This window comes from Neoarius graeffei, chromosome 18 (assembly GCF_027579695.1).
Source record: "Neoarius graeffei isolate fNeoGra1 chromosome 18, fNeoGra1.pri, whole genome shotgun sequence".
In the NCBI taxonomy this organism is placed as follows: domain Eukaryota; kingdom Metazoa; phylum Chordata; class Actinopteri; order Siluriformes; family Ariidae; genus Neoarius; species Neoarius graeffei.
The window spans coordinates 19,199,378-19,218,541 of NC_083586.1; the positions used below are offsets into that span (position 1 = coordinate 19,199,378).

The following is a 19,164-nucleotide window of genomic DNA, read 5'->3' on the forward strand; positions in this document are numbered from 1 at the left end:
TGTCACAATAAAACAACAGTTTGCACCTTTAAAGTTGTAGGCATGTTGTGTAAATCAAATGGTGCGAACCCCCCAAAAATCCATTTTAATTCCAGCTTGTAATGCAACAAAACAGGACAAACACCAAGGGGGATGAACACTTTTGCAAGACACTATATCTCAGATAGTTACACCTTTAGTGCAGAATGCGTCAAGTGGCCCCACTTTTAGCAAAAATTGGTTCATCAAGGGTTCTCTACATGGTTAGCCATCTTCTTAGAACTTAACGGACTTGACACTAGATGGAAGTATATGGAGGTAGTATATCAAGGCAAAATATCTTTCTAAATATATAAAATGCACTTCTGAGCATTTTGGTCTGATGAATACTGGTAGAAGAATGATGGTGAAGACTGAAAGTAGAATGCTGAAGGATGACATATGTACAGTATCTACATTCAGAAAGGCTGAAGAAGGAGCAGTGTGGAAGATGAAGAAGGAGGAGCAGGAGGGGAAAAAGCAGGCGATGAGGACGAGGCGACAATAAACTTTGAGAAGAAAAGGGGGTAGGAAGAAGCGGGGGGGTTACGAGACACGTAATAGGGTTTGGAGCAGAGCTAAAAGGCTTACTGAGGGATGCGGTGCAGCTGTCAGCAGGAAGGACGCTTTTCTCGCCTTCTGCAGCAGTAATGAGATTCTTGTCTTGAGTTGGTGACTAATGTATCGGAGGCAATATTATTTGATTTATGTTGTTTAAGGGGGTTTATTCTGGACAACAGGGTCGTTAGGTTTGTTTGGTGAACCATTCAAGGTTCCACACAAAGGGATGAATCGAAGAAAGCCAACGTTCTTCCCAGTTCCTTGGATTTTAGTGGATTTCTGAAGTCACAGGTTGAAAGACTGGCAAGCCCAAGGTAAAAATGCTTGTCCATCTCAGATCTAGTTATTTCACAAATCACCTGTCTAAGGTAGAAACTAGAGCATGTGTATACAGTATATGGGGGTATATAAAATGGGAGGGATGGGGGCGGGGCTTCCAACGTGTGTCAGTTAATATCAAAGTTAAAAACAGCTACAAAATTCCAGATTCATATGTTGATTGGATCATCGGATGTATTTGCAGATCTGGACTGACTGATAGATAGGAGTATGTTATGAGATTGTGATCTCGCCATCTCTGTTTTTTGCTTCAAATCCACTTGTGTCCCAGTCTCAAACCACAGGTTTGGAAGCCTTTCAATGCCTAGTCTTTAAGTTTGTTTCTTAAGACATGTATTTTTTAGTATGTTACCTCGTTTGTTGACAGTTTCGGCGAACACTTCCGCCTTCTTCAAAACAGTCACCAGATGTCGAGTGGTGACGTGCCTTATCAGCTGATGTACTCTATGGAGGCGTGAACATCCCGCCCAATTTGACAGGTAGTCCACGCCTCCTGCTGTCAGGTCGCTGCCCCAGGACTGCGCTCCAGGTGTGTGACAGCGCGTACGCTCCCTCATCCCGGTTCATCGTCCTCTGCGCCCGCTTACGTATCTCCACTGCCTCCAAAATCCAACGCTGATATCTATTCTCTTCAGCGCGAATGACTCTGGCCTCTTCCCAATTCATAATATGATTTTGTCGTTTGCAGTGGTCTGAAATGGTTGATTTTAAGTTTTCTTGGTTTGCTTTTTCTTTTTTGGATCTTGTGAGTCTTTTTGTTGTTTCTTTTTCACATTCTAATTGGTGTTCTTTCCTGCGAGTGTGGAAGCATCTGCCCGTTTCACCAATATAGACTTTATTGCATGAATGGCAAGGGATTTCATATATGACATTGCATTTATTGTCCAGTTGTATTTTATCTTTGGGGTGAACTAGCAGCTGTCGGAGGTTCTTGTATGGTTTGACCGGGGTGTTGATGTGGTATTTCCTCATGGATCGTTGGATGCGTTCTGTAACTCCTTTTATGTATGGTAATGTGACAAAGCCCCGGTTTGTTTTTTCTGTGTTTTTTCTTGTTTGTTTGTTTTTTTCCTTTTTTTGTGTCTGTAATTTTCCTTTTCATATATACTCGAACACGGGGCGGCACGGTGGTGTAGTGGTTAGCGCTGTCGCCTCACAGCAAGAAGGTCCTGGGTTCGAGCCCCGGGGCCGGCGAGGGCCTTTCTGTGTGGGGTTTGCATGTTCTCCCCGTGTCCACGTGGGTTTCCTCCGGGTGCTCCGGTTTCCCCCACAGTCCAAAGACATGCAGGTTAGGTTAACTGGTGACTAAATTGAGCGTAGGTGTGAATGGTTGTCTGTGTCTATGTGTCAGCCCTGTGATGACCTGGCGACTTGTCCAGGGTGTACCCCGCCTTTCGCCCGTAGTCAGCTGGGATAGGCTCCAGCTTGCCTGCGACCCTGTAGAAGGATAAAGCGGCTAGAGATAATGAGATGAGATGAGTATTGCCCACGGTGGATATTGGCAGTTTTTTAATGCCTGTTGGATGTGTTGGTCCTCCTCCTGTCTGTCTTTCTCCTCCGTGATGTTCTGTGTTCGGTCGTATAGTGTTCTGATTACTGACATTTTGTGTGCGATGGGATGTTCAGATGTCCAGAGAAGATATTAGTCGGTATGTGTAGGTTTTCTGCATGTTGTAATTCTGATATTACCTTCTTCTGTGTGGTGTATTTTTAGGTCCAGAAATGCTATTGTCTTGTCCGTTTCCTCTTCGTGTGTGAATTTGATGTTGCCTGTCTTGTCTATGGAGTTTAAATGATCCGTGAGTTGTTGAGTGTGGCCTGTTTTGTTTTGATCTGGTGACTGTTTTGAAGAAGGCGGAAGTGTTCGCCGAAACTGTCAACAAACGAGGTAACATACTAAAAAATACGTGTCTTAAGAAACGAACTTAAAGAATAGTTATAATAATTAGACATAATGAATTTTCACTACATAGCCTTTCAATGCCATCCAGAATCTGACGTTCCACATGCGTCCTTTGTTTGAGCACAGAGCCACACCAAACCTACCGCATTTATTTATTTATAAGATGGAACAAATGGGGCTTTGGATGCATTAATGCTTTCAGACTGTGGGTGGAGGTTTTTATCTCCATGTCCAAGACAGACTGACAGAAAGACAACAAAAACATGACCAAAATGAAGGCCAGCCTTTCATCTGTCCAATGTAGTTTGTGCATTATCCACTTGGACAGGCTCCATGTGGGCGTTTGTTTGTCGTTAAGATTTTGAGATGTTTGAAGTTTAGAGAAAAAAAGAAAAAAAAATTGTGCCTGATGGACGGTTCCAGCCGAAGCTAGAAAAACAGCCTGTGGTGTGTGTGTGTGTGTAGATGTGTTAACCAATAGTTTATGCTCTCAGCTTGGTCCAAGAGCGAGGTTTCTGAGGTCTTGTGGTAAAGGAAGTGCTGGAGATCAATACATTTTCTAAACATTTTTAACACAACGGCATTAGGCTCTGTTATACCACAGTACTCATGAATTCTCGATTCTGATTGGTCAGAAGGTTCTCTGACACTAGTACAGCTATGAATCACAAGTTTATACAAATTCCCATCGTTTCTATCGGAACAACTTACACGGGGAATTGTATACACGACCCTCTGTTTAACATTCACGGAAGAAGTCTCCGGTGTTGGAGCTTTGCGACAGGAAGTTTTCCACCATTGGAAAGTCTTCATCACAAAGGACTTCGGTTTCTCAGTAGATATGACTGTTTAAAGCTGCTATAATGCAAGTAATGGCATGAACTAACTAAGTCTAAAAAGTAGCCTTTTGTCAGTTAGCTGATACCACTAACGCATTACAGACTTGCATACACAACTCTAGATTTACTCCATTATCCATTCATGCATGCACTATATAGAGATCCAGTGTTTGCAGGGTAAAAATTCCATCTGAAATCCAATATAAATCTGCCTTTATACGTTTGTAATGAATTATAAATGAACCTCGGAGGCACTGAGGATTGGACATGATTGTGGCCGGTGATTGATTTATTAGCGTGTGAAATTAAGCCGTTGCTGTTGGAGAAAAGTTCAGTAGGCTGAGTGGACCACACGCACCACATGTAAACCAATACGCAGAGTCATTTGAACTTTCGTCACTTTCGTGTCTCTCTCACACACACGAACCCTGATGCAGCCTGTAACTACAGACACACAGCATTTGTTTTATTACAGTTTAGCTCTTCCTGCTGAGATAATATCAGCTTTCCCTGACACAAAGATCCTTATTTTGGCTGTTCCAAGATCACGTTTAAAACTCGGATAACCAGCCATTTGTTATTTACACCCCGAGACTCCGACCAGCATCTATTAGACATGGCCTGTCTAATGCCATTTCAGAATCCAATACTGATCTACAAGATGGTGTTTGTGCATAGTTTGTGCGAAGTGGCATTTCTTTTATTGCTTTTAAGATACATTTTATTCCTTGTACAATTTCTCAATATTATAGGTTTAAGGAGAAAAATATTAAGTGATATGTAGTCGGGGACTGCTTGTTGGCAGAGCCAATCGCCAAAACTCGGCTATAGTGTGGATTACCAAATATTAAAAAAAAAACAACAATACAAAAAATAAATCTCAAAACCTAACACTACAGTTTCGATGTAATATAAAACAAATCATCCCCAAACTGCATACAGTATTTAATCACTTCCTAATTATCTTGACCATTAAGATTATTTATAGTGTGTTATATTTGACACTTTGTTTTGAGGTCGAGGTAATATCAGGTGATATTGTGCCATTTTCATCCAAAAAAAGATTTATAATAAATATTTGTAGCTAGCTGATGTTAGGTATATACAATGGATATACACGTCTAATGTTAGTTGGCAGAGGTGGACAAAGTACCCAACTTCATTACTTAAGTCAAAGTACAGATCCCACTGGTCAAATGTTACTCCGATACAAGTGAAAGTTGTCCAGTCAAATTTTTACTTAAATTAAAGTACTGAAGTACTTGCTTTTAAAAATACTTAAGTATTAAAAGTACATTTTCTGTCAACACATTGTTGTATTATTGCCACAACGCTTACGAACCCTAATGCCTCTGAAGCAACCGACTGGATTCACTGACTAACTTGTAGAACCTGTAGAATAAACGTCTCATAGAATGTTACAAAATGAAACACAACTGAACTGAAAAAGAGCCATTGTTATTTTCTTTTTTTTTTTTAATTGTAACACTCCTCCCCACCCCCACAAAGCAGCATGGTAGTGTTCTGACCCAGCTCTGACAGTGTGTGCACACATGTATGTGTATATATGCACTGTATGTTAATCAGGAAGACAGTGGAATAGCTGTAAATGCAGCTTGCTCAGAAAATTAAAATGACAATCCAACCTGCTTAAAACCAGGTCCAGACCTCGAGCTTAATAACTGCCCAACAGCAACACTGCTTTAAGCGAGACAAAAAAAAAGTGCAAGACCAGGGCTTTGAACCAGAATTTTTTTCCTATTGGTTCGTTCCGAACAGAAACGGAATTTTTACTTTTCCGGTTTTGGGTTCCACCATTAAATAGACGTTCCCGAACCGGTTAGAACAAAAAAATTTCGTTCCCGGAACGGTTAATTACGTTCCCTGTCAGCTGTTTAACAAATGGCTATAAAATTATGTCTCTGTCTCATCCAGCTTAAGCCAAATGTAGGCTAATTCTATTACAACCTTCATTAAATAAGACAAGAAATAATTCAAAACAATTATTATTTCAAATGTTGGCGATTTGGATTCTCAGTATGTCTTCCCATCTACACAAACAGAAAAAGTGCCAAAAATGAAAGATAATTCGTTTAGTGTGTTACCAAAGGCTAGTCAGGCCCTATGCACTGATAGGCTAACAGAGGTTAACGTCATTTAATGTTCGCGAGCCTCTCATTAACATGGACAAATATATTGATATCGTGTTTGAAATTGACGTTTTTGAATAACGATAGACTGCAATATTTACCTCTTATTTAAGTTGTGGAGACGTGATAGTAGTCCACCCTCCCGCTCTCTCCATTCAGTCAGCGAACGTCACACAGGAAGTGAACCCTAGCGGGTCATAGAAACTTGCGTAGGAGAAGAATGACTTTTTTATTTGTAGGCTACGGAAACTTTGAGGAACGAAATAAAAACTGGTATTAACCGGTTACCATTATTTTTAATAAGCATTTCTGTTCCGGAACATAAAAAAATAATAAAGTTTCTGGTTTCATTTCTGTTCCATGTGAAATAGAAAAAGTTCCCGGTTTTCGTTTTCGTTCCTTGAACTGGTTCAAAACCCTGTGCAAGACCATCATCTGACATCAAAACAAAAAATTCCAGCAATTTGTTGTGACTGACTAGTACAATACTGTCCATCTCACAGGTCTCACATGCACAAGTGTATGTATTCATGCACATATGAATCTGCCTGTGGAATCATGGTAGTTTAATGTTAAGCTATCTTGTCAGTGATGCTCCACCTGACATGCTAGCAAACTCTTTTCAAACTCGAAATCATATTGGGTAGCTAACGTTACTAGAAAATAAAGATTTCTACATTTTGTTTATTTGGCAAGATTGTGCTAAAACATTTCTGAAACCACTTCAGATAAGTTAATGTTATTCGTGTTAGCGCAACTCCGTGTTTACATGCTAACTAACAGTGTCCAAGTTAACTAGCTATGTGTTAACGTTAGCCGTTGACAAGGCTACGGCAACTTGGCAGGAAAATCCATCGAAAGTCATTTGACTAACCAGACTGCATAGCTATTGCAATGTTATCGCTAGCTCTCAAAGCAAAGACAACTTCATTGCAAACTTTCTCTTGGAATAAAACGTTTTCATACCTCAATATACTTCCACAGGTCGGACAGAGAGTTTCTGTAGGCCATGATGTGCTCCGTTTTAGGCAAACAAAGCAAATATTTAAAACGAAACAACTCTTTATTCCTTTCAGAAAACTGAAACATGGGTTCTAGCTATAGCCATGAGTGCGTGTGTTCCCCAGAAGAACCGCCTCCTTCCATTCTGCCATCAACTGATCGTGTTAAATAATGCTGTGGAGAAATCATTGAACTTGATTTTATCCAGTCTATGGACGGGACGGGACCCTAGTGATTACTGATAGACTGTCTCAGTGTCACCTGTGAAAAAAACCAATCACATTTTAGAAAAGAAAAGAAAAGAAAAAACATCCACTTTCAAAGCCTCTTCATAGTAACGAGGACCTTGATAGAAATGTAGTGGAGTAAAAAGTATGACATTTGTCTTTCAAATGTAGTGAAGTTAAAGTCATAAGTGGCCAAAAAATAAAAAATAATACTCAAGTAAAGTACAGATACTCAAAAAGTGTATTTAAGTACAGTACTCAAGTAAATGTACTTTGTTACTGTCCACCTCTGTTAGTTGGTGACAAAACCATGACAGAAAGTGAGAGTGCTATGGAAGGGGTGGAGCTCCAAGTGGTTTTGATCATTCTCATCTCATCTCATTATCTGTACCCGCTTTATCCTTCTACAGGGTCGCAGGCAAGCTGGAGCCTATCCCAGCTGACTACGGGCGAAAGGCGGGGTACACCCTGGACAAGTCGCCAGGTCATCACAGGGCTGACACATAGACACAGACAACCATTCACACTCACATTCACACCTACGCTCAATTTAGAGTCACCAGTTAACCTAACCTGCATGTCTTTGGACTGTGGGGGAAACCGGAGCACCCGGAGGAAACCCACGCGGACACGGGGAGAACATGCAAACTCCGCACAGAAAGGCCCTCGCCGGCCACGGGGCTCGAACCCGGACCTTCTTGCTGTGAGGCGACAGCGCTAACCACTACACCACCGTGCCGCCCCTGGTTTTGATCAATATCAGAGAATTCAAAGCATCTAGATCGATTAATATCTCAATTAGCCCACTTCTCGTTTATTACAGAGACTGCTCTTTTGGCGTATTTGATACCTCATACTAGCGTAATCCTATGTTACATTTACGTTGGAAATATGATCGAGAGTAAACGTCGGTGGCATCGTAAAACAGTGTTGGGAAGATTAAATCGTTTCATCATTCAGCTCTTTGGTTCGTACTCCATTTCAACCTAAATAATAGTTTCAGCTTCCAAGTTCTGTTTAGGAGAAAAAAACTGAAAGCAAACAAGTGATCAAAAGAAAGTCTGTGGGAAAGTCGCTGCACGTCTCCTCCCTCCACACGCTGCGCAATGAGTCATCGTCAGCACTTTGTAACGGCGCATGATTGATAGATCTGCCATGCCGTTTCAAGGAACACACACATGCGCGCTCTATCATTTGCATTCACTTTATGCTCCAACACTCGTCGTTTTCCCTCTGCTCTAAAGCTACTCGAGGCCCCTTAAGCCAAGGTCACATCAAGATCAAGCTGACTCGATTTCTCAAGCGCCGTAACCTAATTTATACTCATCCATCCAAGAGAACCTTTATTATTTTTTGTAGCTAAGGTGCATAAGCTGTCGGTGTCCGTGAGGCCACTTCAATTGTGGATTCGGTCCCAGAAGATTTGGGCCGTCCGCCAAATGGCTTTCACCTCCAGGGGCTGTAAGCAGATTGATGTGGAATAGATGCAATAAAAACAGTAGATGAAATATTAGGCTATATCTTTAATGCGATCTCCTGCAGTCTTCTCTGCCGCAGGGAAGGAGGAGAACGTTGAGATTTCTACCGGTTATCTCTACAGCGTCTTCCCTGTATTAACCGTCTCTTCATCCTCATGCTTTCACTGCGAATCGTCGTCTCTTGCGTTATCAATCTCCTTCCTCCTCTCTGACGGGCATGTTTGAGGTATTTATTCCTCCCAGCAGGGGATTAAAGTCGAGCAGGTGGATTCTCTTCTCACCCCCGCACTGATCTACATGAAACAATGCCTCCACCGGCACCTCGCTCTATTCCTCACGTTATTTTAGTCCTTTCGTTCTTGCATGAATGCCATTTCTTGATGGAATGTAGAGTAGCAATAATGGCATATTAGCATACAGGAGTTGGTCAGGCATTTCAGGCCCAAATGGATGTCCAATCATCTGTTAGCTTCTTCTGGGCATGGCCTGTCCAGGTTTTATTTTCTTTCTGATGAGACCTAAATGAAACAACACACCTGATCCATGTGCTCGGCTTTGTACTAGCTTCGTTCTCAGGTTAGATTAACGAAACAAGCTAACTATACTTTCTTTGATATGTACGCTCACGTTCTTCCAAGCTTCATTTTTCTTCATAATGTCTCTAGACATATTTCATGACCGGCTGTATAGGATTGGTCCGAGGAATCATTTGAGCCAATCAGTTGGTTTTGTCACTTTATTGAATCATCTCATCTCATCTCATTATCTGTAGCCGCTTTATCCTTCTACAGGGTCGCAGGCAAGCTGGAGCCTATCCCAGCTGACTACGGGCAAAAGGCGGGGTACACCCTGGACAAGTCGCCAGGTCATCACAGGGCTGACATATAGACACAGACAACCATTCACACTCACATTCACACCTACGCTCAATTTAGAGTCACCAGTTAACATTTAACCAGTTAAGACCTGCATGTCTTTGGACTGTGGGGGAAACCGGAGCACCCGGAGGAAACCCACGCGGACACGGGGAGAACATGCAAACTCCACGCAGAAAGGCCCTCGCCGGCCCCGGGGCTCGAACCCAGGACCTTCTTGCTGTGAGGCGACAGCGCTAACCACTACACCACCGTGCCGCCCTTTATTGAATCATAACTAATCAAATGTCAACTCAGTCAAATGTCGCTTGGCATAAAACACAGCATCGTGCACCAGTCTACAGTGAGGTTTAGCTGTTTGAATATTGAAGAAACCCCTCTTCTTGGACAAGAAGTACATTTTGATGAAATATAAAATGCTTTTGGTTAGCTGCCTTGCTACATAATTTAGAAGCAAGGCATTGGTTGAAAAAGTGAAAGCGTACCAAGCTGAATGTCTGGCCGAGGCTATAATTTGGCCAACAGCAAGTGTTTTAATAAAGATCTTTTGCTCAAATTTAACTTCATTTGATTTTACTTCATCGCAAAGCAGATTTACATTTGAAAATCTGGATGTAGCTAGTTACCTCCACCAATTTTGTTGGAAGAGGTTATGTTTTCACCTCTGTTTGTTCCCAACATAACTCAATAAGTAGTGAACGGATTTTGATGAAATTTGGTGAAAAGGTGAACCATGGAGCAAGGAACAATTAATTAGATTTTGATGCAAATCCGAATATATGGCTTGGCGGAGGGATGGACTTGACCGAGTGTCCTTCTAGATTTATTCTGCATTTCTCTTTGAGGAAAGTCAAAGCGTATGGTCAGCCTAGGAAATCAGTCATGCTGGAAAATCTGGCAGGATCACCTCACCTAGGATTTCTCTAAATGTTTTCAGATCTCATTTTCGAGTAGCTTTCTGACAGCGAACGGTCATCCTACTGTGCAGTTTGCAAGCTCATGCTTGTTTTTAGCAAGTCCATATTTAGTGGAGGTGCTAAGCTATCGACTCGCGAGTGTAATCTCACTCCTCTTTGACGGGGAAGAAGGAACCGGGATCGATTACTTAATGAGGAATCAATTGCTCACGTGCCTTCAAGACCAGTGAGGTCATGGGCAACTAGGTCACCGGTCACAGACAGAAAGACTCGAGGGTCACCGTATTTCTCCAGCCCTGGTAAAAATTTTCAAACTTCATAATGATTTCTTTTTCCCATGATCATCAAGATTGATTTATTTAATTGAAGAAACACCCAGCACATGATCCTAATTACATATAATTATACAGTATCAAGCATCAGAGTTAATGTCAGACTGTCAATAGTTTATAAGTGGTGGATTATGAGAAATTATAGCTTGTCTAACGTTACATTCATAACGGGTCAAGCTCCATCGTGTTTAGCTTGATGCTAAAATTAAACTCAAGGTTTATACGTCTCATGACATGGATTATTTATTGTATAAACATCAAAGTGCAGCCTAAACCAAATCAAAGCAACAGTCGTTATATGAGAAAGGTGTATTGTTCAGCAAAATAAACGGCTCAGTGACTGTTTTCGAGCATCAGTTGTCCGAAAATGTGTTTCTGATTACATCAAATGCATAAAAAAAATCAGTTTGACCTGCCATGAAAGCTCGTCAGAGAGAATAAAAAAATGTTTCCTTTCTCAAATGATATCAAAAAGGTAATGTCCACAGGACAAGCAAGTTTCAATTCGATTTTCAACTTTCAGTTCTTAGTCATCCATCAAAGAAGAAGAATAACAGCAACAACAACCAGAGAAAGAAAATAAACCCTGCTTCTTACTGGTGTTCACAAAATAAACATTTTCATTTGGTGCGTTTGTCCAAATGTAACACACTTTACAGCAATGCGATCTCGATAGCATAACTATAGCAAGAGCTACTCGGTTCCTTTTTACGATGGGGATTAATTACCGAAACACAAAGTTTGTGGAAACTCTAACGACGTACCGTGTTCATTTACGTGTTCGTACTTGTAAAGGATACGGCTGATGAGCCTATCAGGAATCAACGACGGGTTCAACTACGGTAGCTATCCACTCGGACGATTTAAAATGTCCTTAATAAACTCTTATAACACATTTACTTTTAGCCCATTTTGTATTTTATATGATCCTTAACAACCTGCTGTCTGACTTTGGAACAGAACAATAAAATATCTTTCTATAATGCAGCTTATCTTCCCGTTTCACTCTTCAAGGTGTTCCATTTATAAATCAACAAGCTAATGTTGTAAAGAATGGGTTCAGGAGTGTACGTGCACTTTTCATAGTCACTATGTAACCTGTGGAAACAAACAGCGCTGAATAAAAATGTAATAATGCTAGTCTGTATTAGTTATCGTACATAACTAGCTAACATTATTATTTACACTACCGTTCAAAAGTTTGGGGTCACTTTGAAACGTCCTTATTTTTGAAAGAAAAGCACTGTTCTTTTCAATGAAGATCACTTTAAACTAATCAGAAATCCACTCTATACATTGCTAATGTGGTAAATGACTATTCTAGCTGCAAATGTCTGGTTTTTGGTGCAATATCTCCATAGGTGTATAGAGGCCCATTTCCAGCAACTCTCACTCCAGTGTTCTAATGGTACAATGTGTTTGCTCATTGCCTCAGAAGGCTAATGGATGATTAGAAAACCCTTGTACAATCATGTTAGCACAGCTGAAAACAGTTGAGCTCTTTAGAGAAGCTATAAAACTGACCTTCCTTTGAGCAGATTGAGTTTCTGGAGCATCACATTTGTGGGGTCGATTAAATGCTCAAAATGGCCAGAAAAATGTCTCGACTATATTTTCTATTCATTTTACAACTTATGGTGGGAAATAAAAGTGTGACTTTTCATGGAAAACACAAAATTGTCTGGGTGACCCCAAACTTTTGAACGGTAGTGTATGTTATTTATGTGGTTAGCTACCAGTCAGTTTCTGGGCATCCAAAACATGGTGCCTTGAGGGTTCGTGACGGAATATATAATTTGCCCAAATATACATCTGATAGAGATGTTTGGCTGTTCAAGACAGAGCCCGAGACATATTCCACCAACAGAAATTGCCGGGACATCCTCGCGAGTTGCCCCGTCGTCCTGACGATCGATGATGCTTGTGAAAGCCTGAGGCTTTTGTTTCTGTGGTCTGCCTCGCACATCTGTAAGTGTCAGCTCCATATTGGACAGAGAATGCGATTCGTTTCCCGGCCGGATTGAAGATGGCAGCTCTTCCTTTCCCTCAGGAATGCTCCCCGGCATCTACTTAATATTTCAGAGGCACTTATAGCTTATTAGGTGAGCCCCTGGAGGACGGCCGTGCGGCTTTCTCTGCAGACTCTTAGCTTTATTTAATTTCAATTTTAGCTTCTCGACTGGCCGCCGGCTGGACTTGGAAGGGGTCCTGAAGCTGTTACTCTTAAAAGCATGACTGAAATGGGAACGGGGTGAATTCCTATTTTGACGACGCTGGGGTGACGGATCTGAATCTAGGCTTGTGTAGAGACTGCAATTGATTCGCTGATAAAACCAGATCTCAGTTTTCCATTTGTGTGGTCTAAATGAACGTTGCATCGGTCAGCAGTATTCATGAGAACGGAAGGGTGCTGGTCGATGGTGATATATGGAGCAGACGACTATCTAATGAGCTGAGGTTGGTTCGGATTACCCTCACTCATGTAGGGAGGTGCGAAGTTTGACGTCTCTCCTTTTGGTTTAAAATTAACACAATGATCCGACCAACACCTAATACTCTAGATAATACGACAAGAGAAGCACCATTTTTGTTTTTTTTTCCTTTCTTTCTCCAGATGAGATCTTTTGGGGTAGTTAGTGGTGCCTTGGGAATATGAGGTGTAAAAAAATACATCTGAAAAACATGGAAGGTGTGAAAAGCAATTAGCGGCTGAGAAGAAGGATGGAAGCGAGGGAGTAATTGGGATGCAAAAGGGAAAGTAGAACATTTTTTTTGTCTTTTCATGAAACATTGGGTCTTTGGTTTGGGTCCCAATCCCATATCTCACACACAGTACAGTACAATTCATATTTAAAAAGAAAGGAAATGTTTACACTTTTGCGTCAAGTGTGGTACTGTATAAAATCGATATAAAGGCAGCAAAATAAACGTAGGATCATCACCTTTTTTTAAATGCTAAGTACATTTCCCGGCTTTTCTGTTCCCACCATCAAGCTGTGCGCTCCCCAGTAGTCAAAGCCCCAAGGAGTCGGCTCGAGTCGGTCAATATCCAAGTTCGACACACTCGCTCATCGCTGCTAATCCACACCGGCCAAGAGCCTCGGCAAAAATCAATTACAACCTAATTACACTTGCACATGGTTTACAGGCTTTTATCCTCACTGTGTGTGTGTTTATACACTCACTGGCCACTTTAATAGGAACTTGTTCTTGATTCTAAGATCCCTGTTCTTGGCTGCAGGAGTGGAACCTAATGTGATCTTCTGCTGTTGCATGCTGAGATGCTTTTCTGCTCACCACGGTTGTAAAGAGTGATTATATGAGTCACTATATCCTTCCTGGCAGCTCGAGCCAATCTGGCCATTTTCCTCTGACCTCTCTTATCAACAAGACGTTTGTTTCCACCCACAGAACTGTCGCTCACTCAATGTTTTTTGCACCATTCTGTGTAACCTCTTGAGACTATTGTGTGTGAAAACCCCAGGAGATCAGCAGGATCTGAAATACTCAAACCAGTCCATCTGGCTCAAACTCAAACCAACACCCATGCCACAGTGAAAGAAAGTCACACTTTGAGATCACAATTTTTCCCGTTCTGATGTTTGAAGTGAACATTAACTGAAGCTCTTGATTTGTATCTGCATGATTTGATGCATTGTGCTGCTGTCAAGGGTTCGGCTGATTAGAGAACTGAATGAAACAGCAGGTGGATGGGTGGGTGTTCCTAATAAAGTGGCTGGTGAGTGCTGAGTGTATTTGGTATTCAGTCAGTGTATGTATTCGTCCTCTTAGAATTCAGAATAAAACAATGCTTTTATGGGAAAATATTCAATGACAAATTTTCTGTTATTTTCCGGTGTGTTTTTTTCTTCTTACACCAACGACTACAAATTTTTTGCATATTGAAAAACATGGGCGGCACGGTGGTAGTGGTTAGCGCTGTCGCCTCACAGCAAGAAGGTCCTGGGTTCGGGCCCCGTGGCCGGCGAGGGCCTTTCTGTGTGGAGTTTGCATGTTCTCCCCGTGTCCGCGTGGGTTTCCTCCGGGTGCTCCGGTTTCCCCCACAGTCCAAAGACATGCAGGTTAGGTTAACTGGTGACTCTAAATTGACCGTAGGTGTGAATGTGAGTGTGAATGGTTGTCTGTGTCTATGTGTCAGCCCTGTGATGACCTGGCGACTTGTCCAGGGTGTACCCCGCCTTTCGCCCGTAGTCAGCTGGGATAGGCTCCAGCTTGCCTGCGACCCTGTAGAACAGGATAAAGCGGCTAGAGATAATGAGATGAGATGAGACTGAAAAACATCGCATCATACTTTTTATCCATTTCGGAACATCCGCAGATTTAAATAGCCATTTCCTCACTAGCTTTTTGTTTTTTCTCCCTTAAAGTAAAACAAACAAACAAACAAACAAACAAACAAACAAACAAACAAACAACAAAAACATAGCTTGTCATGTTACCGAGAAACCGCAAAGCATAAACAAACAACTCTGTCCTGAAAATGTCAGAAAACGTACAGCCTTCCATCTGAATTATTACAAATTGTGGACACTGGTGCATGTTGAACAAACATCTGACAGAAAACGTCACTATGTCAACGTTTTTTCAAATCTGTGTATATGGAAAGTCTACCGTTGAAGCCCTTGTGTAAGCTGTTACTATCATGCACATTAATATAAGCGTTCGGAAAGCAGAACTGAACAGCGCTGTGATGTGTGTGTGTGTTTATGTTTTATATCCAATCCACTTCCAGAAGTAAAACATCTTGAGAGTCTAAATTAGCACTGGTGTACCTGAAGCCTGTGTTGGCGCCGGAGAACCTCCACCACACCTGTGCCTCTATGTCAGACTGAGTGGCCTTGTGTAGTGTCAGGTTTACCCACCCACACACACACACATTCCTTGGGTGACTTGCTGGAGCCAGCAGTTCTGTATACAGCCAGCAGAAGAGTGTGCGCCAAGGTGGGGGTGGTGGAAGGAGGTCAAAAATGTGTCTTGTCATGACTTTATCCTGTTTTGGCCTTGTTGGAGTGCTGAACACATTTCAACCCGGGGGTAAAACCTCATCACCAACTGCCAGAAAGAGGAAAAACATTTACTCCATCGTAAAATCTGGACTCTTAACTCATGGGGACTTCTTTTTTTTTTACTGCACTGACATGTAGACATAAGCATCTGAAGCTACACTCCAACCTGAAAAATAAAACGTTTCTGATAGAAGTCCATTCCTAATGATTCTTAACTTGTATTCAAAATAAATCCTGAAGGTCTTCCATGGATTTGTAAATGCCTTATTTTTAGCATGTGAGCTAATGATTGAAATAGATCATTCTTCTTTTTGGGAAGAGAGGCGTCTTAAAACGTTATCTGGAAAAAGATCAATAGATATATACACTATAAATAAGGGGATAATGGGTTTATGAATCCTTGATTTGGCTATTTTGAGGACTTCATGGTTAGTGGTTTCGAACACGAGGCTAATTGGTGGTGAGTAGAAGCAAAGGGCTTTTTTTTTTTAATCCGAGTTCGATTTTGGGCTTGGTTAAATGGGGAAAGGAGTGCTTCAATGTGGTTTGCAAATTTCCTCAGATTAGTTTTTCAATTAAGTTTTGAGACCCTAGACAGGATGGCACCTTGCAAAGGTTGGTTAGGCCGACGTAGCAAAAAAAGTAACCTTTTGGTGTAAGGAATAAAGCACAATGGCGTGGTGATGAAGCGGAGTCACCTGACAGCTTCTCGTGTTAGTCAGTCAAGACCACCTAAATCATGACCAAGTCCGGAGACCGAGGCAAGACCAAGCCTTTGAGGGTTTGAGACCAAGACCAAGGAAGAGCGAGACCAAATCAAGACCAGGACCAGACCAGTGCTTGTAAAGGGAGCGGGGAGGGATGACACCCATTCGAATTACCGATGCGTCACATCCGCCATACAAACTGTGCAGGTTGTTGCTTTGGAGGCGACAGTGTATTAGAATTATAATAAAATGTCAGAGATACCTTTTGTAGAAAAGTAAATCAATACCTTCTAAACAATCAGATTTAAGATTTCAACAGCGTGTGGTAGAACTCGGTATTTCAAGACAGCATGGTGTTGGAGTTGGATGGAACGAAATGGTTTCGGTGAGACAGCTGGATTTTGTCTTTTGTTTTTGAAGTGACAAGCAAGGAATGCCCTTTTGTTATGGGAAGGCAACTGGTAGCCAAGGTTCAAAGGTGATCTTGACCCAGGTCATACTCAAATACGTTTCCTTAAATTCTCTTGCATTTGAAAAAACAACAACAAAAAAACAAACAAAAAAAAAACCCCTTGCTGTGTAGCCCCAGGTTGCACTTTTTAAAAATTTTTTTTTTTTGGTGTTGACTCTTTGAAAACTAGACATTTTTTGTCAACAAAAGTATGTGCTTTAGTTTTCTGTCTGGTTTTGTCTTTACAGTGTGAAAAGATTAACATTGATGAAAGGTTGTAAGGTGATATTACTTTACCACTACACCTCCAAAAAGGGGTATGGGGATACAAAAATCATGAATTGGACCCTGAAGAAAAATGTAAGTAAGTAAATGTATACTAGTAACACTGGACCAAGAATCATGAATCCTTTGCTTCTTTTTTAAGGTATGACTTTATCGAAATTCGAGACGGGAACTCGGACTCTGCTGAACTTCTGGGGCGGCATTGCAGCAACATTGCTCCCCCAGCCATCACTTCCTCTGGCCCTGTTGTCCACATCAAGTTTGTTTCCGATTACGCTCACCAGGGCGCCGGGTTCTCACTGCGTTATGAGATCCACAAGACTGGTGAGTGAACTTCAACTTACTATTTAGGGTTTGAACTATACATGGGTTTATTTGGGAGACTCAACCAAAAACTGTTTGCCCCGTCATCAAGAGATCATGAGTTAGAATTCTGACAAGGCAACAGCCAACCATGGGCTGGAGTGCAAGACAGCAAACCTGAATGAGCTCTCAGGGTGGGGAGGATGGCACTACTCTCTCCAATAAGAGCAACACTAACCAGGCATAGCTAGTTCAAAAAGATGCACCAGGTGGCAATTTAGCTTAGCCAATTCACCTCCTAGCATCTTTTTAAAAGGTGAGAAGAAACCTGAGAACCTGAAGGAAACCCAAGCTCAGGATCAAACGCTACTTACTTGCCTCAGATGAGACAGCTGTAGGTTTCTAGATCCTGACAATAACTTATCCTTCCAGAAAAGGTTCCAAGTTCATTAGAAACCTAGAACTGTTAACCACCCAAAGATACCACTAGGAGCTATTTTTATTTAACAGGGTAGAAACTAATGATTACAGACAGATATTTGTTAAGATAACTGGATGTACATGATGTCCAAGATTTTGCAGACGATTCTTTGAGATGTATCACCATCTCCCACCAGTCACTTCAAATCATTTGAGAGTCAGAATCACCAATTTCCAGTTGGCCTCATTATGCAAAAAACCAAACCAAAACAAAACAAACAAAAAAAAACCCCAAACCCTTGTCAGAGTAACCTTTTACTCTTTTTCAAAAGGTCAGAAGACCTCAGGCCCACAGCATGCCAGTCAGGCACAGTGCTACACGTCCGCATACAATTACACCAATGCAATCCCAGACCAATTAAACATCAAGGGAAGGGGGTGAAGAAAATAAACTGAGTTTAGGGGAAAAGGAGGGGTGGAGAAGGGGGGGTTGGGGGTTGGTTTAAATGCTTAACTCTTTTCATCCCTATGCAAACATGCAAGGAATGCCCGTATAATTGGACTCTGATCTCCCGTCCCTGGGGATGTGTACATTCTGCTTGTAGCTTGCAGATGCCAGACAGGGAAGTGGTATGGTACAAAAAGTTACTGAGAGGAATTTGTTTTTAAGAATAAAACACCACAAAAATATACTCATGGATGCCAATGAATGTTATCCAAGACTCTCAGATAGATGAGGGTTCCTCAGGGTTTTTTGGATAGTTATAATTCTGAAGGGGTTCCGCTTGGGTTGGGGAAACACAGTTGGTGCATGGACCTATGTAGAACCTTTATGGGTTCCCCTAGAGTAATGAAACAAGAAGTTACTGAGCAGAATTTGTTTTTAAAGAATAGAGCATCACACAAATGTGGTCATGGCTGTCACTGGTAACATCCAAGACTCTCCTCAGGTTTTTTTTTATTTATTTTTTATTGGTGTGGGGGAGCTACACCTTCCTAATTGGCTCCACTTGGATTGGGAAAACACTGTTGTATAGGCCTATGTATGGGTTCCTCAAGAGTGGTGGGACAAGAAGTTATACAGAAAAACACAAGCCGGTGTGCAGGACTGATCAACAATTACCTGAAATGTTTAGTTGCAGTTATTGCTGCACAAGGGGGTCACACCAGATACTGAAAGCAAAGGTTCACATACTTTTGCCACTCACAGATATGTAACATTGGATCATTTTCCTCAATAAATAAATGACCAAGTATAATATTTTTGTCTCGTTTGTTTAACTGGGTTCTCTTTATCTACTTTTAGGACTTGTGTGAAAATCTGATGATG

General features: G+C 41.5%; 1 protein-coding gene across 2 annotated transcripts in view; it reads left to right on the forward strand.

The window, feature by feature from the left end:
• The window catches only part of nrp2a (neuropilin 2a), a 122,882-nt gene that overhangs the window by 16,594 nt on the left and 87,124 nt on the right, over window positions 1–19,164 (forward strand). For both annotated transcript variants that reach the window (XM_060898497.1, XM_060898498.1), the window contains exon 3: window positions 17,254–17,435. In XM_060898497.1, the coding sequence (XP_060754480.1) occupies window positions 17,254–17,435 (182 nt within the window). The remainder of the gene's footprint in view (window positions 1–17,253; window positions 17,436–19,164) is intronic.